Source organism: Cydia fagiglandana, chromosome 8, assembly GCF_963556715.1.
Source record: "Cydia fagiglandana chromosome 8, ilCydFagi1.1, whole genome shotgun sequence".
Taxonomy (NCBI): Eukaryota; Metazoa; Arthropoda; class Insecta; order Lepidoptera; family Tortricidae; genus Cydia; species Cydia fagiglandana.
In genome coordinates this window covers 6,694,794-6,715,934 of record NC_085939.1, presented here as the reverse complement: position 1 = coordinate 6,715,934, position 21,141 = coordinate 6,694,794, and the positions used below count along the sequence as shown (strand labels likewise).

The 21,141-nt window shown below is 41.8% G+C and overlaps 2 protein-coding genes across 2 annotated transcripts; one reads left to right on the top strand and one right to left on the bottom strand.

The window, feature by feature from the left end:
- The first annotated feature begins 1,676 nt into the window (after window positions 1–1,676).
- LOC134666605 (saccharopine dehydrogenase-like oxidoreductase) lies at window positions 1,677–7,026 on the top strand. Its single transcript, XM_063523820.1, has 7 exons — window positions 1,677–1,944; window positions 2,628–2,815; window positions 3,600–3,729; window positions 4,546–4,762; window positions 5,229–5,595; window positions 5,721–5,809; window positions 6,319–7,026. Exons 1-7 carry the CDS (start codon window positions 1,770–1,772, stop codon window positions 6,470–6,472), a joined length of 1,320 nt encoding a protein of 439 aa, XP_063379890.1. The 5' UTR covers window positions 1,677–1,769; the 3' UTR covers window positions 6,473–7,026.
- LOC134666600 (neurotactin) lies at window positions 7,017–20,285 on the bottom strand. The gene is made up of 5 exons (XM_063523815.1): window positions 20,132–20,285; window positions 19,488–19,765; window positions 18,884–19,016; window positions 10,994–11,144; window positions 7,017–10,214 (listed from the first exon to the last, which is right to left on the bottom strand). Exons 2-5 carry the CDS (start codon window positions 19,761–19,763, stop codon window positions 8,780–8,782), a joined length of 1,995 nt encoding a protein of 664 aa, XP_063379885.1. The 5' UTR covers window positions 19,764–19,765; window positions 20,132–20,285; the 3' UTR covers window positions 7,017–8,779.
- Window positions 20,286–21,141: the final 856 nt, after the last annotated feature.

Here is a 21,141-nt window from a genome sequence, read left to right as displayed (position 1 = left end):
AAATCAAATTGCATGATTTCATTCGTTTTCTCCACTGTACACAGAATAAGTAATGATGTTACTATATATGTTCAGAATATTATTTGAATAAACTTAGGATAGGATACTTAGGATAGGAAATAAAATGTGTGTTTTTATACATTCAAACCCAATTACTAAGTAGACTGCACATACATTAAAGTCACATTAAAATTCCATTTTGCGAAAAAGAGATTACAACATTTAACTTTGCAAAAGTAGATAATTGAAATATTTTAAAAGCAATAAAAATAGATTAGGTTAGATTCGAGCTACAGTGACATTAGTTTGGGTTCAAGGCAAGGTTGCAGGGCCTCAACAAGGGAAAAAAGGGGAAGGGACTGTTGGCCTGGCTCAGTGAGCCAGAACTCGCCCACTAATCCCTACTACTGCCGTAAGCAGGTAATGAATTCCCAATGTATTAAGGTTAGGTTTAATAAATTATAAATATATTTTATTAATAACATAATAATATACAAATATGTATCATCATAAAGTAATAAATAAGCCTACAGCTATTAATAATGTCCGTAATCTGTATAATTCCAAAATACGGATCCCTCGGATGCGGATGCTGCTTACATAATCTCGTCTGTCAAGGTGTTTCGGCAGGAAAGGCCTTGGCAGACTTATAAATTCCTGAAATGAGGGTTCATACCTACCGACTAGAATTGGTTTCATGGTGGTATCAGATGGGTTAGTGTACGGTAACCGATGGTCATCTTGCTTATAATCTCGTCTGCCAAGGTGTTTCGGCAGGAAAAACCTTGGCAGACTTATATATTTCTAAAATGGGGGTTCATACCTACCGACTGGAATTGGTTTCATGGTGGTATCAGATGGGTTAGTGTAGGGTAACCGATGCCGACCTTGCTTACATAATCTCGTCTGCCATGGTGTTACGGCAGGAAAAGCCTTGGCAGACTTATATATTCCTGAAATGAGGGTTCATACCTACCGACTGGAATTGGTTTCATGGCGGTATCAGATGGGTTAGTGTACGGTAACCGATGGTCATCTTGCTTATAATCTCGTCTGCCAAGGTGTTTCGGCAGGAAAAACCTTGGCAGACTTATATATTCCTAAAATGGGGGTTCGTACCTACTGATTGGAATTGGTTTCATGGTGGTATCAGATGGGTTAGTGTAGGGTAACCGATGCCGACCTTGCTTACATAATCTCGTCTGCCAAGGTGTTTCGGCAGGAATAGCCTTGGCAGACTTATATATTCCTGACATGAGGGTTCATACCTACCGACTGGAATTGGTTTCATGGTGGTATCAGATGGGTTAAATTAGGGGTCCCGTTGGCCACCTTTGAGAGCGTCTGCCAAGCACTTCCGGCTAAAAAAATACTGGCAGACTTCGCTTTTATGTGTCTACATGTAAATTTCTAACTGCTGCCATAATTATTATTTATTACATATCAGATGGGTTAAATCAGCCCCCTTTTTTCGCACCGGAAGTGGCCTTCTTTTTCGTACTTTCGGCAAGTTCCGCCGTGGCAGACTATCGAATTCGGACTTAGCATCACTTTTATGGTTTCCCATTGTGTATTTCATCGTGGTATCAAGTCGGTTAGAAAATTTGCGGCCGGCTCTTCTACTACTGACACGCGAAGGCCATCTTAGACGCGAGGGAAATATATAGTTGCTATGAAATAGTAACGTATTTGTTTTACCACCAGTCGGACGACGTTAACTAGGTACCAAGCTACTTAATAATTTAATTCTTGTAAAGTTAAAATAAATAATGGATGAAAGAGTCGATTTAGTTGTGTTGGGTGCCACAGGATTCACAGGACGATACGTTGTTAAAAATTTAGCTTCAATTAACAAGGAAACTGATTACTCCGATTTGACTTGGGGTATAGCAGGACGTTCGAAAGAAAAGCTGAATTATTTGTTGGTGGAGCTGGTCGATAAAGGTAAGGTTCGTTTTACTAAGTAGGTACTTAATCGTGACGTGAAAACAAAAATATTTGTCCTACATAAATTGTTACACCAATAGTGACGGACTGCGTACTTCCCAATAAGGCCTAGTTTCCCCTTTGTCCGGTCAGATGGCAGTCGCTTTCGTAAAAACATAGTGGCTAAGCCAATTCTTGGGATTAGTTTCCAAGCGGAGCCCATACTCCCATGAGCCGGGACACAGCCAGGAAGATGAGAAACTTATCCATCGCACGGCAATATATAATCACAATAATATTCTGCTAATTTGAATATCATATATTTTGAATTAAGGAGTAAGGTGCAAAAGTGTAAACATATCGTTCACGTCGACTGTACCTAGAACCTACGAGTAGGTAGGTACCCGCATACCCGGATGTAATATTACTAATATTGCCGACATACTTATACCTAGACACATTTTTTAAATTAAAATAATAGTAGAAAGAACATTTATAACATTACATTATACTCGTACATAAAAGAACATACACGGTTAATTTAAAATTATTTGTTCCGTAACTATATATATATTTAAGTACAGTCAGCAGCAGTGCTAAACGGGCCTGTTCAAAATGATCTTGAACGCGACTTTTAAGAGTGTGTCAACGTAATTTTGAACGCCTCGCCTTTGAACCTACCTAATGTTTTCGTATTATAGGTGTTAACATAAAGAATATACCAGTAATAGAATGCGATATAAAAAACGAAGCCATGGTGTACGAAGTGTGTCGCCGAGCAAAAGTGGTAGTAAATTCCACCGGCCCTTACACTACCCTAAGCGAGGTGGTGATCAAGACCTGCATACAAACTAAAACGCATTACGTTGATATTTCTGCCGAGCTACACGTAAGTAACAATGATATTTGTGACGTCCCACGGGTGAAGGTACCTTATTATGGCGGCTGGCGCTTACGCTATTAACGCCACTCCAATAATATTATTGCGGCGCTATGCGACGTAAGCGCCAGCCGCCATAAGGTACCTTTTGTCGTGAAACGACACATTTAACTAGGTATAACTAGATAGGTTATAAGCACTCGATTATAGAAGCACTTAACTTGTGACGATTAAATTGTCGTTTGCTCTTAGTTGTAGGATTAATAACTACCTACGACGCGCAAAGTGACAAATATTAGTTGTCTCTTTTTTACTTAGCTATTTTTTTTAATTATGCTGTATTATTAAGTATGTGTGTAAACAATAAACATACATATTGTGAGTGTCGATCTGCAGCCGTGAGACATTGGAAACATTTTTTTCGCTTGTTTAGGGTGTGCTCCCGTGCTGAGGTATAAAAGTTGTATAGGTGCACCACGATAACACCCACCTACTTACATAGGTATTAAGTTGTTAATTTTGACTTGCACCCTGTGCTCTCTTTTGAGTACTTTCGCTATGCTCAAGTTCTAAAAATATCTGACGTCTGCTGGAGACTCGAAATAAGCACTCGATTCATTCGAAGCAGAATTGAAATAGCTCTCTTGTTGCACAAATAACTATTAATAATTTATTAAGTCCCCGTCTCCCCGGCCCATAACCACTGAGATAAATTGCGGTTGCAACCGCGACAACGCCTAATACATTATACAATAAATAAATAGGTACATAAGTATGTACTTTTTTGTTTCAGCAAATGCTCAGTATATTCAAACGTTATAATAAAGCAGCAGAAGAAGCCAATGTTCTAATTATTGGTGCTTGCGGGTATGGCTCCATACCAGCGGTAATGGGTTTCGTTCACCTGCAAAATCATTTTAAAGGTAAGTACTGCAATAATATGTTACTCTTCGAAGGCCGCATAAATATCTGACAGGATCTTATTTGTAGAGCCATAAGAACGTGTCACACATTTTTGCGGCCTTCAAAAAACTAATACGTCTAGTACCATTAACTATATAAAATACACAGACTTTAACATCTTATGTAAATTAAGTACATTCAGGGGTGCGAAACTCCTGAGATCGGTCAAACTCGGCTCCGCTCGGCTCAGCATTGCTCCGAGCAATTATTAGGGTTGGCACCACTTGACTACCTTCTGCGTGCACGACCACAGATAAGATAATCACTTGAATTTTGACAACCCTAAATAGCCGAAAGGGATAGTGTCATATATTAGAAAGGGATAGCATGATTCGACCCTGAACCGCTGTCAAACTTCGGTTTTGTAGGAAGCTTCCATTCTGTACGGTAGTACTATTATTTATTCTGTGGTACATTTATGTAGGTTCTACTTCTATTAGTAGTAATTATCTCTAGTACTAGGTACAGAATGACTCACTCTCTAACAAAACGCGTCTGTCACGATCAGCGCAGATATGGCCGCTAGGTGGCGACAGCGCCACGCGCGGCTTATGGCAAACCCCAAAATTGGGGTCGAACGGATGGAGTTTTAGCTACCTGTAGCAAAGCGACGAAATCGCGGAGTGAGCCACGCCTGGTAATACCTATTCTTAACAGAACATCCTAAACATCTGGTGTGGAAGAACCCTAATAAACGCATACTTATAGTATTGGTATTGGTAGGTGTGCCAATAATAAGTATTCTACTATAATCTTATAGGTATTACATTTTTCAGGCACATTGCAAACAGTTGAATGCTACACAGAAATAGAAATGCCAAAAAGGGTATATAGTTTGGGAAACATACTATGTGGCGGGGACAATTGTCTCGTACACTTCGGGACATGGGACTCACTAGTGCACGAATTGGGAAACTTTCCAGAATACTTCCGGATGAAGCAAGAAATATTTCCTGATGCTATATATGGGCCAGAGCCAGAGGATATTAAAAAGTAGGTGACATCGAAAAATAGTTTTTATCAAGTGGATACATTACAATTCATTCGTGTAGTAGATATCAAGACCTCTACCGTTTAACTCATAGATTTTTTTTTAATGATAGTTATTAAATTCATATATTATATAAGGGGGTGAATCATTTTTTTCTTGTCACTAATTACCATGGTTACGGTCTCCTGGGTGACTCTTAAAATACTTCTTAATGAACCAAACTTAATTTTTTTGGTAATTATAAAGCCTTTCCATAATACGACATCTATACTTACTAAATACGTTTGTAGAACACGGTATAGCAGTTCTTCTAACAAACTATGCTACTATAATATTGTCTCCTGACTGATGGGACAGAATAACAACGAGAAATAGTTGATCGACCTAAGATCGGTCAAATTATAACTGTCAAATATGTGATCTTATGTTGCGCCGAATATAACTTAAAACCTTTTTCGAAATTTCCAGGTCATTTTTTCACCGAAAGAGCGCAAAAATTTGGTTCCCTTATCCGGGCCCTGATAGTAACATTGTGGATATGACACAGCGGTACTTATACGAAAAAGAAGGGAAACAGCCAGTTCATTTTAAGATGTACACAACAATGCCACTACTGATACATTTAATTCTTATAATACCGATTTTCTATTGTTATTACTGGCTGTCTTATTTCAAGTGCTTTAGAACATTGTTACGGAGATATCCTAGATTCTTTACGGCTGGATTTATGAGCCACGAAGGGCCAAGTGAAGAAAATATGCACGATACAAAATATAACTTTGTACTATCGGGCAACGGCAGGGTAAACAACAAAAATAAGAGAACGCATTTAAAGGTAAGAACGACGGTTTATAATACCAACTGAAGATATATGTAACTCCGTATATAATCCCAAATAATACCTACAGTATTTGCGTGAACCGATTTATCGACTAGGGTGACATCATTATAATTTTACAGGTTTTTGGGACGCACCCGTACGAAGCCACAGCTATAGCCTTTATGTTCTCGGCAATTACTATATTAAAAGATTATTCGTATATGCCAAAGTAAGTATTTCCAACGCTTCTGACAATATTCGAATTATCGACTTTTCTCAGTACTTTACACCTTTGGCCTATAATCGTGTAGATGGCGTTGGCGACACCGTTTGATATTTAACAATTTTAACAGATATCAGTGAAAGAACATGGGTCAAGGCGTTCTAATTTAAAAAACAAATAATTTATCCATATATCATTTTAGTTTTAATCCTGTGTCGGTAGATGGCAGTAAATTTACTGTAACTACAAAATTTACTATGACAATAACCGTCTATTCTCTATGGTGCAACGCCATCAATTGTACAAACACTTCGCATAAATGTGTCGCTTAAGTTCAAACTCGGGTAAATCCATTGGACCCTCTCAGCAAATATCTACCCTATTACGTTTTCTTAATACCAAAATCGCATAATCTGATAGATGGATTTACCTGAGTTTGAAGTTAAGCGACTCAAATGTAGGTGCTTGACAGCTAATGGGTGTGTTTTGAATTCTGTCATTTTCTTTGATTGCAGAGGTGGTGTGCTTACAACAGGTGCAGCATATTACAAAACCAAATTAATTGATAGACTAAATAACCATGGTATCAATTTTGAGTTTCTCTCCGATGATGGAGAGGAAATAACTGAAAACAAAAGAATGAAGAGCAAAATTGAGAGTATGACGTAAAGATAGCAAGTCCTTCCATTTTGCCTGCAATTTTCTATGTAAGGAAAGGGAAAGTGTGGTACGATCGCCCACACTATTAACCGAGTTCGTAAACCTTATTACAAAAGGCATAAGGTCCACCGATTGGTATTGCTGTTTGTACCTAAAGTACTAAAGTACTCATATTGACAGACATTAAGTGAGCAATATATAATTAACCCTTTGAACGCCAGACGGCGGAGAAATATATATGTCGTGCCCCGGACGCCCGGGCGATCGCTATTATTGAACGGAATTGAACTTTACAGAGTCCCGCGTAAGTCCCTATTGCATTGGCGAAGCTGACGGCTGGGCTGTAGCCGTCCTTGGCAAGACTTTCCGATGACGTCCACAGCCGTCTGTGGCAGTCAAAGGGTTAATTAAGCGCGTGCGATAAAGATAGGAAATGGCCTGTAATGTACGAAATTCTTTGTACTTAGTAGAATCTCTTTAACCTGTTTAGAAAAGTTTGGCCCGCAAAGGAAATTGGTGAACTGTATTTTAATGGATGAAAATAAAAAACATATCAGTCTTAAGATTTCATTTATTAATTAAATTTACAAAATTACGAAAGCTGTCAACAAGCTGCCTAGTGCAACCAAATTATTTGGCAAGAGAATGAGAGTAACAGACATCGTGTCGTTGTGCTAGCAAAGTACCAAATATTCCTAAAGGCCTGTGCACACCGTCTACGTGGGCGTGACGTGCACGTGCGGCGTTGTAGTATACAGATCCTTATGAGAGAGGGCACACCGCTTGCGTGACGTGTTCGGTTCCAACATTGCACGTCGCGCACACGCAAGCCGTCATGATGACGTGCAGTCATAGAGGTACAATAATATAGAGAGAACATGGGGGAGGGGCCAAATGACCGAACGAGATGCACTTATGGAACTTTCAGTAGGAGTAGCAGAGAAAGCGGTATTATTGCTTGTCCTTGTCATAGTCTCACTTTTTGTTTGTTCCCCACCAAAAATTTAGTATGGTTTATGGTGGGCAACAAATAACCCGACCGAATTACGTAGATGGTTCTTGGGTATATTGTCAGGAACGTTAAAACGTGTTTTTACTCACAGAGGCACGCGTATACCACTTTTATAGGGTGCTACTTCTATGATTGCAGCATTTGCGAGCACAACGACATGTTTAAGTCATCATGACCCTTTACACAAGTACAAATTCTTACAAATACTCTATCTAAGCATGAACTAAAACATAAATTACCTATAGTGTACAAAAAAAATCACTCTTTGGAATTATCAGACTTAAAATCAAATCACATTCATTAACTATGTGTAGATATGGACACAGACATACAAACATGCATGTATGTATACCCAAGGACACCCTTCAATACCAGCTCCAATGCTCGATTTGTTTGGTAAGTTAATATGTAGTCTACCAAAATTTACCGTACACCTAAATTGTAAACAGTCAATTTAATGCATAGTTATTTATAGAGACAAATGTCTCTAAAAATTGACTAGTTATTTGCACGTTTAATTATTAGGAAATACTTGCCAACAAGATCGTGTAGTTAAATAAAACTAGCTTCTGAAGAACTATGACTGTTGTTAACTATGATAACACGTGACTAGGTGCTATTGTACTTTTTGGTCATATATCAACCACAAAAAAGCTAAAATTACTATAATAAATACATCTTACGTGACAACTTATTCAAAATACTTTGGTTTTATGCAGAATTAGATGGGCGTCCTCGGACCTTACAAATTAATCTTAGAGCTAATTACATTACATGTAGATTCGTTAAGATCCTTTAATAATTAAGCGAAAGTCATACTTAATACTTAACACTGGTGAAAAATTACAAATCACATAATAAATGGTAAATTACGGAGATCAATATTTTGAGTATTTTAATGAAAATAATGATATCAGTCTCATTGGGGTTTGGAATTTCATTTTGTAACTATTTAAGATAAAAATCCTAATACGGCTAGCTATTAGCTACTGGTCATTAGTGTATGGCCGTTGTAAGTACCTAATCGTATTAGTATATAGTACAATGTAGATGACCTGCTTTCACATTTACAGACAAGTTAAGGAAAACAAATCAACGTTTTAAGTTAGGTGCTTACTTTCATGCGTGTATTAAATTAAAAAATGATTCTTTAAAGCAGCGCCTGACTGTGATTTCTAGCTAAGACAACGCAACAAACATAAGGATAATAATTGAGCAGGGCCTCCCAACCCTTTTGACGCTGACGACTGAGAACTACGAAGTGTTTTTTATCAAAGGATTGTGGAGCCCCGATCCACGCGAGACTAATCGACGTGAGCATACCTCGGCACTATGTCCTCTCTGATGAGCAGGTCGCAGAGCGGCAGGCCGTGCAGCGGCAGCACGTCCTGGCCGACCTCCATGAGGCCGGTCTCGGGCGCGGGCAGGCGGCCGTTCCACACGAAGTAGTAGAACAGCTGCTGCATGGCGGCCATGAAGCGCCGCTGCTCCACCACCTCCGAGTCGAAGGTGCCGAGGATGGCCTCCAGGTCCGCGTCCACGGCCGCCAGCCCCGCGCCCGCCGCGCCGGCGCCCGCTCGCGTCACCACGTACAGCGGCGCGCCCAGCCGCAGCCGCGCCAGGCTCACCAGCGGGCACAGCGTGCGCACCGCCGACACCAGCTCCACCAGCCCCGCGTACGTCCTGTTCACGTGCCCGTACACCGCGCCGGTCAGGTTCTTGTCGCCGAGCACGCTGTCGTTGACGACGCTCTCCACGTGCTCGGCGGTCCAGTTCAGGTGCTTCATGCGGAGGAGGTCCGAGTGGCCCGAGTGCGCCGTCGTTCCGAACACCATCGGCTTGAACGCTCGCTCCTTTCCGGTCTCTTTCGACTCCTTCTGGACGTCCCAGGCCTCGAAGGCGTGGCGCGTCACGAACACGCCGTCCATTACCAGCCAGGAGTGTTTCATCTCGTTCGTCTTCGGAAGCGAGCCGACGTCGGAGCCGAGCCACGAGGCCGGCACGGCCGTCATCACCGCCTCCGGCTTCATGCGGCGTAGACAGGCGGCGTCGTTGCATTTGCTGTTCTGTTTGAATTCCTCATTTAGTGGGTATGAATCTTTCAGGTGTTTGCCGGGGAATATGACGGAGCCGGAAGAAAGGAAAGCTCTAGAGTACAACTTCTGAGCTTTGGACACGGTGGTGAGCGCGGCGGCGAGCGTGGCGCCGGCGCGGTGCCCAAGCAGCGTCACGGAGTCGGGGTCGCCGCCGAAGTGTTGAATATTCAACTTCACCCATCGTAACGCGACTAGTAGATCGCTCAGGCCGTAGTTGCCCGAGGTCTCCGGATATTTGGTTTTGGAAAGAATGTCGAGAGCCAAAAACCCGAAGGGTCCGAGTCTGAAATTGGGTCGCACGAAAACCACCTCCTTGGTGCGGGCGTACAGAGCGGACGGTTGAGCGGGACTGATGCCGCCGGCAAGGGTGTCGGCTCCTATCAGAACGACCACCGGCAGACGAGAATCGTACCTGACGTGAGGAGTGACCACATCCAGCGTTAAGCAGTCTTCTTCGCCTATAATAGTTCGTTCGTTTTCTTTAAACTGCATGCAGAGCGGCCCAGGCTTGTGGGTTTGAAGAGTGCCATTCCAGCACAGCGATATGTTATTAAGTGGCTGAGCATACGTGAACCTCAAGTCTCCGATGGGCGGCACGGCGTAAGGAATGCTGTAGAACTTGTACACGCCTTCATCCAAGATACTGAAAATACAAAAACATCTTAGTTTTACTTTGGTATCTAAGTTTATGGTAAGTACCTATATCGTTTGGCTTTAAATATCAACTCGGACATCATTAATTCATTACAGATTAACACTGTATGAAAAGGTCATATATTTACGGAGATATTATATTGCCTGCGTTAGTGGCCTAGTAGCGGTAAGGGTAAGTCATGCATCCGGAGGTCTCGGCTAACGCAGGTTCGCATCTCAGCTGGGTTTCTCTGAACTTATGTATGAATTACCTATCATTTGATGTTTAGCAATCGTATTTCGGTGTAGGAAAATACCGTGCCGGTTTAACAAATTTAAGTGTATGTGCAGCTTCCAACGGGCTTTGGGCCAGCAGGGGCACCATAGCTCAAGCCTATCGTGCACGAGGTCTTTACCCAGCAGGGGGACGTATGTAGGCTGAATTATCCATTCGTCTAGCAAACCGCAGCGGGAATGCAAAATTTAAATTTAATGAAGCAACATAAATAACTCCAACAACTCCGTATATGTATCCGCTAAAGGATTATTATTACATCTCAAATATGGTACAGTAATGTAAACCAGTGGTCGGCAACCAGCGGCCCGCGAACCTCTCACTTGCGGCCCGCGAGCCTCCCTGGCTATTTTGTATGTAATATTGAAAAATGATAATGTCGAATAAAGTCATCAATATTAACAAAATGCGGCCCGCGTCCACTTCGTTAACTGCTATGTGGCCCAGGGCTGCTAAAAGGTTGCCGACCGCTGATGTAAACCAATGGCACTGACCCTTCGACGGGCCCGCAGGAGGAGAGCGTGGTCATGTAGCGGCCGAGCCGCAGCGGGCGCTCCGCGGGCGGCCCGGCGCTGGCGCCCACGATGACGCCGACCACCACGGCCAACAGCACCAGCAGCACCACCGCGCCCACGATCAGGTCGTCTGAACAATACCAATGTCACCGTCAGGTCAGTGACCAAATATATCCTAACACACCTTCATTAAAGATCTGTCACGTTATATTTGGTCACTTTGGCCGTCACTACCTATTTACATACTTGATATTGACTGTAGTTGAAACAGTAAATACTCAATCAGTACCTGGTACAGTCACCAAGAATAATAGCGGATGAAACAACACGCCAAAAGTATACAGGGTGATCAATCTAAATGGGTCAGTATGGAGAAGTCAGAAACTATAAGAGATAGCGAAATCTGTTCTTAGGAACCATGGCTCCGATTTTGGATTTAATAATAATGGCATTCAATTTTTTTTTTTAATCTATCATACATAACCGGGATTCGAACATGGTCAATATTCTTGTTGTTTGTTTGTATGGAAACTTTTAAACGATGCGTGATAGGTGGGGGGTGCTCGACCAAATATCATAGAGGGCCCCGAGACAAAACAAAGTACATTAAAAAAAATCAAAATGGCCGACTTTTTTTTAATTTTTTCAAGTTGGTCCGAGCGCGCTGAGAATTGGCATGCGGCGAGCCTGAAGGCCCAAGATTACAATGTCATAAAAATATTTTTGGAAAAATCCAAAATGGCGGCGGACACGGGCAAAGACAAATTTCCAAGTAGGTTAAGCGAGCCTGAAGGGCGAGCTTCAGGCCGGGAGGCCGAAGGCCGACCCCGGTGGAGGGCCGAAGGCCCGAAGCCTCCACCCCGACGCCCAAAAAGCGACTCCCAATAGGAAAAGTGTTGGGTCGTGTTTAAGCTCCAACTTCCCCCTCTCGTGTGACGCTTCGGGCCTTCGGCCCTACGCAGAGCTCGGCCTTCGGCCTTCGCAAGCCTCGACGCTTCGCCGTGGGGCATTCGGCCCGCCGGCTTCGGTCATCAAGACAGTTGACTTGGTAGAACGCTTGGAAGCACCGAATTCACGCAGTTCGGCCTTCGGCTTCGCGTTTTGGGAGTCGGGGTGGAAGCTCAGGGCATTCGGCCTTCCACCGGGGTCGGCCTTCGGCCTCCCGGCATGAAGCTCGCCCTTCGGGCTCGCTTAACCTACTTGAAAATTTTACTTTTCCCGCTCGGACCAACTTAAAAAAATTAAAAAAAAAGTCGGCCATTTTGATTTTTTTTATGTACTTTGTTTTGTCTCGGGGCCCTCTGTGATATTTGGTCGAGCACCCCCCACCTATCACGCATCGTTTAAAAGTTGCCATACAAACAAACAACAAGAATATTGACGATGTTCGAATCCCGGTTATGTAAGATAGATTTAAAAAAAAAATTGAATGCCATTATTATTAAATCTAAAATCGAAGCCATGGTTCCTAAGAACAGATTTTGCTATCTCTCATAGTTTCTGACTTCTCCATACTGACCCATTTGGATTGATCACCCTGTATAATAATAATAATTATTTGCACCAAATACCCAAGGCTTGTTGGAGCTACTGAAAACCACCGAAGTCTTCAGTAGTGTCATCAACATGGAGTTTGGTGTCGATAAATGTGCGGTTATGCATGTACAGCGGGGGAGGGTTGTAAATTCAACAAATTTACAACTTTCTGAGACAATGTCTTTCAGATCTATCTCTGAATCAGAAACCTATAAATACCTTGGTATGTCACAGTCGTTGGGTATTGATGATGAGGGTATTAGACGGTCGGTGAAGGAGCGCTTTTTCAGTCGGCTCACAAAAGTCCTTAACAGTCTTTTGTCAGGAGGCAACAAAGTGCGCGCCTGGGTAATGCCCCTCTTCACATACTCCTTTGGCATACTAAGGTGGACTCAGACCGAGCTGGACGCCCTGGATCGGAGGGTCCGATCACTGCTCACCACACATCGCATGCTACACCCACGCTCGTCGGTTATGAGATTGTACATCCCACGGAAGTGTGGAGGCCGAGGCTTTCTAAACGCCAAGGATCTCCACAACCGCGAGGTGTACAATCTCAGGAATTATTTCCTGGTTCGCTTTTCATACAAAATTCAATCAAAGCTCATTAAGTAACTACACACTATTAGTACACAAATATTTCCGCATTTATCTTCTTTCGAATATTCGTTTGCGCGAAATTAACAGGAAAACAATGTTTCATACAGAAATCATGCAAAAATCATAGTTAACTTTTCATCAATTTTACGTATGTGTGTGTCACAAATGTCGTGTACAGATACATTTGCGACGTTGCCATACCATTTCCGACGTTGCCGGGCTGACCACGGCTCGAATTTGGAGTGCCGTCATGTTTAGTGCAATTTTGTTGACACTGATATTTGACAGGTAGTTAATTGATCTAAGCGAGAAGTTCGTCAGCTTAGCTAAGAACTATCATGGCGTGTTATGCAAACAGTCGCTTTTTTGCTTGCAAACGGAAGATTCCCGGTTCGATCCCCAGTCATTGTATGCTGGAACATAACTTTTTGTATTTTTGTTACACCTAAATTTCGTATTGTTTTTTTATTTTTATTTAATTTTTCTTATTATCATAAATCGATTATTAAGTATGGGCTACACGTATTCTTTTATTTTTACAAAGATAATTAGAAATTATACTCTTCCTAATCAAATTGATTTTTACAATCAGGACATCCTCACTGAAATAAAAACCGGGCAAGTGCGAGTCAGACTCGCGCACAAAGGGTTCCGTGCCATAATGCAAAAAAAAAACAAAAAAAACCGGGCAAGTTCGAGTCGGACTCGCGCACGAAGGGTTCCGTACCATAAAGCAAAAAAAAAAACGGAAAAAAATGCAAAAAGAAAACGGTCACCACCCCGCCCGACGTTGCTTAACTTTGGTCAAAAATCACGTTTGTTGTATGGGAGCCCCATTCAAATCTTTATTTTATTCTGTTTTTAGTATTTGTTGTTATAGCGGCAACAGAAATACATCATCTGTGAAAATTTCAACTGTCTAGCTATTACGGTTCGTGAGATACAGCCTGGTGACAGACGGACGGACGGACGGACAGCGAAGTCTTAGTAATAGGGTCCCGTTTTACCCTTTGGGTACGGAACCCTAAAAAGAAGTGTATAAAATTTCCTGTGGTTAAAAATAATGGATTTTGTCTATGAATGAAAAACACAATTATTACTATAGGTAGTTTGTTTTTTTTAGCATTAGAAATAAGGTAAACAATCTTGACGTGTCTTTTAATTGAAAAACACATTTTAAAAATAAGTTACGGCAAATATGTAACAATTATAAATCTAATACGATCATTTATATTCTTCTGCTTTCATAAGTAATCATTTTTGATTTTTAAAAAACCTGATAACACTGAGTATGTGGGGGAAGCGCTGCTGGCCTAGCGGAAAGCAATTCGGAGGTCGCGGGTTCTAACCCCGGCTCGTACCAATGATTTTTCGAACTTTTGTACGAAATAGCATTTGATACCTACCTATTTATACACCGATACCTATTTTTCGGTGAAAGAAAACAATGTGAGGAAACCGGACTAATCCAAATAAGTTTACTCTCTGGGTTGGAAGGTCAGGGCAGTCGCTTTCGTAAAAACTAGTGCGCATGCCAATTCTGGGATTAGTTGCCAAGCGGAGATTGAATATCTGGGAGACCGACCAAAGCTTACAAAACATAAAAACTCAAAAATGCGCGTTTTCTCATAGACCTAGCTAAGAGATCAAACCCCTTATAGCAAATTTCATCGAAATCGTTAGAGCCGTTTCTGATACCATCCAAATATATAAATAAATAATTATATATCTAATAATTGCTCGTTTAAAGGTAAGATAACACAAAGGAGAAACAAAAAGAAATTACCTACTCGCACCAGTCTTGAACCCCAATCCTCTAGCACGTATTTCCACGAACATACCGTTACGCTATTGCAACATACTTACGTTGTGTGAAATTGTCTACTACAAGGATCACGGAAACACTGTTTGCATGTGTGAGTAATAGTAGGAAAAAGCGTGACAGCAACACTCCGTCGAATTAAAAAGGTGGTTTTTGCACAATGAAGTATTCAATGTTTATTTTAATAGTTCAATATTTACTTAAAGAGTGCGCGAAACATACTTTTAAGTATACAAATACCAAGACCATTTCACAAAAAAATAAAATCTGAAATTTTGCAAAAGTGGTGCCATCTAGCGAGAGTTAAGTTTTGAGTAACCTAGGCGAACCACCTTAACAACGAGTGTGGGATGCATCGTGATGTGGTGGCAGTAGACAGGAACCTCACGCCGCTCTCCTTGGCAAACGAGAACTGGCGCAAACCTGTGGTACTAAGTACTGCGGATCGCAAGGCGGCATGGGAGAGTAAGGTGCTACACGGGCGGTTCTACAAGGCCCTCACGGGACCCGATGTGGACCTGCTCGCGTCGGTGAACTGGTTACGATTCGGGGACCTCTTCGGAGAAACCGAGGGTTTTGCCTGTGCAATTGCGGACGAAGTGATGATGACGAACAACTATCGGAAATATACCCTGAAGGACGGTACGGTCGACATTTGTCGGGCATGCCGCCGTCCCGGAGAATCACTCAGGCATATCATTTCCGGTTGTTCTCATCTTGCTAACGGTGAGTACTTGCACAGACATAATCTCGTAGCCAGGATTATTCACCAGCAACTTGCTCTTCTATACGGCCTTGTGGACCGCGAAGTACCGTACTACAAGTACTTACCTGCGCCTGTTCTCGAGAATGGTCGTGCCACGCTCTATTGGGATCGATCTATCATCACTGACAGGACTATTGTAGCCAATAAGCCTGACATCGTGATAATAGATCGATCGCAACGTCGGGCCGTGCTCGTTGACATCACCATCCCCCATGATGAGAATCTCGTGAAAGCCGAGAAGGACAAGTCCAGTAAGTACCTAGACTTGGCTCACGAGATAACCGCTATGTGGGATGTTGATTCGACGATCATTGTCCCGATAGTCGTTTCAGTGAACGGTCTAATAGCGAAGAGTCTTGACCGACATCTTGAGAGACTCTCGCTAGGTGGTTGGATCAAGGGTCAGATGCAGAAGGCGGTGATCTTGGACACGGCGCGGATAGTCCGCCGGTTCCTCTCTCTGCGGCCCTGACTACCGGCAGCTTGGGCCCTGCCCCGCTGCTGGCGGCACCCTAGGTTAGGTTTTTTATAATGTGTTTATACTTATTTTTTGTTGTTTTTTATGTGTTTTTGTATTTTACTTTTATATTCATGTTATAAATGACCTAGCCTAAGAAGAAAAATAAATAAATGGAATAATAATTTATTTATTTATTTAGATAACTAGGTATATATATAGGTATATGCCGTCCTGGAATACTTTTCCAATTGGATATAAATAAGGTGCAGTTCGCATTCAAAAGCATCTGTTACAGTCTAATTTTCGGCATATAAAGACATATCTCTTTTTGTTAAGCTGTTAGGGTAGGTTGTGTTACTGTTAAGCTACTGAATTAGGGCTGATTTAGACGATGCGAACTTGCATGTGAGTTTCATTACATTGCGGATTTTGTTCGGTCGGTTGAATTGGACGTAGCCAACAGTCCGCAATGTAACTAAAATCGCATGCGAGTTCGCGCAAATCAGCCCTTAAACTACGTATCACTATGAAAATGAATGTGATGCTTAAATTTAATGTTGTTTGGGCGCACTGCGCTCAAAGCTGTATCCAATATCATATCAAACATACAAATTTTGAATCAAATACTTGCCAATTATAAACTTCTTCTGTCGAATTCTTTCTTTGAAAGGCAGTTTCGTGACCACTTTGCCATCAACAGCTTCCTAAAATGGAAAATGTTTTTTAATGACCAGTTATTGATAGCAAAATTTGAACAAATAAGAGTTATTTTGTTTTACAAGGGGGCAAAGTTATTATTTAACTACTTGTGGATAATATTATACCCCAGCAAGTGAAAGATGCCAAAAGAATAAAGAGAGCCTTTAACCTTTTGGCCCCCGGACCTAGTCGGCAAAGACGCTTACTCACACGCCAGAGCATATCTTAAGTAACTCTAATAAAAAGTTTAGGGATTGCAAATAGTGACCTCGGCTGGCGTGGTCAAAAAGCATTTATAGAAATATTTACTTACTTCTGGATCTAATTTAACATTTTCCATTCCATCACTGGGTGTGTCTAACTTGTCTTCCAATGTCTCCATGGAAGCGAGGGTTGCCTCAGGGTCTTTGTTGGACCTCTTTTGGAAGTATTTTTGGTAATCCACATTAATTTTTGGTAAGCGAATACCTTTTTTTTCTTCTACAATGGTACCATCTGAAATGCGATTTTAAGTATAGGGTTGATTTAGATGTTCCCCTGAGCGTAGTGCGCCTTTGTGGGGATAAGGACATGGACATGAAGAAGAGTAGAGAGTTAACTTGTATCTAGTATTACATATTGTTGTACAGCTCAAAAACTCAATCTGTTCAATCAATCAATATAGCTAGTTATGCCAAAATGCTGAATCTTACATAAGTGTCTTTATTTTTAAAGGACAACCAAATCTTTAAATGGTCTATAGTTTTAAAGTTTAAAGCAAATTGATAGTAATATCGTATGTGTAAATACATATTACTGACTTTTGACACTTTAATGAAATGAGGATGCTGCCCTTGCCCTTGCCATGGCACGCACGCAGAGGCAGCACCCGCCAGGGTGTAAGGATTATTGAGAGTTGATGGGATCTAAAATGAACTAGGTTATTGGGTGAAAGTGATGGACTAAATGTGCTATGCCATAGCATAGCAATGTGCTATGGGATAAAAAACAGGACACCTCCTGCCTAATAAAACGGTAATGTATTTTATTTGTCTTTTCCACATCTCGGGACCATGGGGTCCCGGACTTTTGGGAGGCGTGCGTGGGGCCGAAGCCAACAGCGCAGAGGCCCTTTAAGACAATTTAATCTAAAGGCAAGGGATACACGTGGCGGATACCATCCCTGAACGCACAATGTGATACATCCGGAGATGGTCCCCGCCAGGTGCAAAGACTATTGCAGTGCAGCAATGGGAACTAAGGTCATGGGCTATAGATTTGAAAGTTGGATGGACTGGATAATGGGCTATGGGAGAGACTAGCGGACACCTGCCGTGACAATCAGTCTCAAAATTGTGTAAGACAGGTGGTGACTTGCCTACTCATTTAGTGGGCCCTACAACGGCCGCACGCACAGTGCGACAATAGGGCAACACTTCGGAGCGGCTGTAAGGTTGTCGAGAGGTGAGTCTGCGGTAGCCAGATCCCGGTGATCCGTTCAGCAGGCCGCCGGCGTTATGACATTTTACACTTCCAACCTGGAGCATAGGTCCCGCTCTTGCGACTCCACTCTGGCCGGCCAATCAAGGCAAGCACAGAGGCGAGGGCCAGATGACAGGGCTCTCTGGAATAGGGGTCCGCGGTGTCGCCACTCACCGTCAGCTCGCCACAAGCTGCCCCCGCGGGGTTATTTGTCTTATTATTTAGTTCCAATGACCTAATAATAATCCTTTATTTCAGACAGTAAATTTCATTTTTTTCTACAGTTCTTGGATATTTATTATTCCTGTCTGTGTGCCACTTATTGGCAAATGGCCTCCTCCAACCTTCTTCAAATGAACTCCAGGAAGGTTGGAGTTCCTGTGACCTACTTAAAAATATTTGTAAGCAAGCTGGGATTAATTTGTTTGTCCTTTTCCTAGAGCCTATTTATATAGCCACTGCAGGGCATCGCTACATGCCCACCTCTGCGTAAATGTTTGCCTGCATTTGTGCATGTTTACCAACCTTTATCATTCTGGGTGGGGTGGTGCAGGAACTTGGTGAAGGGGCATGTGTGCAGGAACTGGAAGTGGCTGCGTTTGGGCTTGCTCTCCTCCGCCTTCTCATTCTCCGCATCCTTCTCAATCACTTCATCGTCCTGTTACAAACAATACCATTTTCGAAAATGTTTGATAGGATTTGGTCTAAATGTCTCAGTAAGAAGTTGATCTTTTACTCATCTTTAAGATTTGAAAAATGTTGGGTAAAATTAGATAAGTAAGTAAATTTAGATGTTGTAGACACTTGAAACTTATTTAAAAAGAATCTAGACAAAAATATGATGAATAAATATCTGGCCCAGTTGGTAGTGACCTTGCCTATAAAGCCAATGGTCCCGGGTTCAAAACCTGGTAAAGGATTTGAGTGATATTTGTTCCTGAGTCATAAGTGTTTTCTATGTTTTAAGTATTTATATATATCATTGTATAAGTACCTACAACAAAAACTTTAATGAGCTTATTGTGTGACTTAGTCAATTTGGGTAATAATGACCTATAAAAAATAATATTGTTGATAGAATTATGCATATAAGACCCTTAAGTATACAAATTATATGAAATGTACAAACCTTAGGTTTGTCAGAGTTTCTGGTGAAAAACCCGGGCATTTTAATGGCACCAATGGGAATAAACTTGGGTTTGACCTCCCTGCCCTGCTCAATGACCTCCTGTGACAGCGCCGCCTTCACCAGCCCCTCACCCTCTGCCTTTATTTCAGCATTTATTTCATTGTTCTCGCTCTCTGTCTTCAACATTACCTCCTTTTCTTCCGCCTCGATTTGTTTCTTATCGGGCGTTTTATTTTCTTCCTCGCCCTCCATTTTATTTATATCCAATGTACTCATGACTGAAAATAGGTTCAATTAATACCTTTAAACACGGCTCTCGCACTTAAGGACTAACTCAAATAATATTTTCGACAATACAGTGCACGATTTAAAAGTCAACAATGCCTGCAACAATTAATTTTACTTGTTTAAGACTCAATAATGTAAATAATACTGAATGAAACCATACACACATACTCCTTTAACATCTCTCTTCTACATAAAGTACTGCGTACTCCGCAATACAAGTAAATTTTAATCAAATACTTATCACACAAACATCGTTACGGTACAAAGCTTTGCTATTTAAACTCACTGAACTATGAAACGGCGCTTAACGACAGATTCACAACAAGTAACCGGAATTCGTGAATATTAATACTTACTGCGTTCATATGATGGCTATGATTGATACAAAAACAGCGTACTTCTTTGGGATTTATACAAAAGAAATCGGAATTAAATCGCGCTAAAGTAACGCCATGTCACTTAGGCCGGTCGATGTAGATTTCGCGTTGCGCCGTTTGCGCGGCGAATGAAAAAAAAAAACAAAAGGCCAAAGGGTGGACCCGTGCGTGGTGCGTGCGACTGAGTGAATGAAAATGAACGAAACGAACCACGAACTGCCACAGATAGACCATAGACTGTTTGCTATTTGCATGCTATAATTATTGCTTGTCGCTCTTGTACAAACTACTTTGGTTAAAAAAAGACAACCATACTTTAGACAAGACATGCACCTTGGCGTAGCGTTGCCATTAATACTTCATTATGTGTGCGTGAATGGTTTAGGTGTTGCGTAAGGGGAACTTGCCTATTTTTTTATCGATATAAGCACGAGCGTTTTTTCAACGTGCGTTAATAAAGCGCTTGAATCCGTATGCGCGCTAAATTCGATTTAACGATCAACATTTTTTTAAAGTCGAAAATCCAACAACGCTGATAAAAAGCGTCGAGTTCATTCTATGAATTTTAGATAAGGGCACAGCATTTGTGAGTTTTGTAGTCACGGAATGTGAAAGTTGATCACTTTTGAGCCTTAATCAGTGGTGGATTTGCAGTCTTGGCCGCCCTAGGCCCTGTAGTAAACACTAGCCGCCCTTTTTCTCAGCACCCACCATAATATAGACTGCCGCCCTAGGCCCGGGCTTGCTGTGCCATTAGCCACCCACTTTGTCAGTAGAAAAGGGCGCCAAATCAAATGTGGAATCAAATACGGGAGGAAGACCCTTCGCGCCCACTTTTTTAAATTTGCCGCCTTTTTCTACTGACGTAAATGGCTTGACAGACTATATATTTTTAAATAAAAGAAAAGCGGCCAAGCGGCTTCGAAGGCAGCCGACTGGCTTTATTGCAACCCACTACCACTAGTAAAGTAAATAAATATTACAACATA

Bases quoted from the DNA above. Each gene is read 5' to 3' on its own strand.
- LOC134666605 (XM_063523820.1), top strand. From the start codon at position 1,770: ATGGATGAAAGAGTCGATTTAGTTGTGTTGGGTGCCACAGGATTCACA. The intron at 4,763-5,228 runs GTAGGTGACATC...CGAAATTTCCAG, and splicing joins GAGCCAGAGGATATTAAAAA to GTCATTTTTTCACCGAAAGA. The intron at 5,810-6,318 runs GTAAGTATTTCC...CTTTGATTGCAG, and splicing joins GATTATTCGTATATGCCAAA to AGGTGGTGTGCTTACAACAG.
- LOC134666600 (XM_063523815.1), bottom strand. From the start codon at position 19,763: ATGAGTACATTGGATATAAATAAAATGGAGGGCGAGGAAGAAAATAAA. The intron at 11,145-18,883 runs GTTGGTAAACAT...GGTATTGTTCAG, and splicing joins CCCCACCCAGAATGATAAAG to ACGACCTGATCGTGGGCGCG. The intron at 10,215-10,993 runs GTCAGTGCCATT...TTGTATTTTCAG, and splicing joins TCCTGCGGGCCCGTCGAAGG to TATCTTGGATGAAGGCGTGT.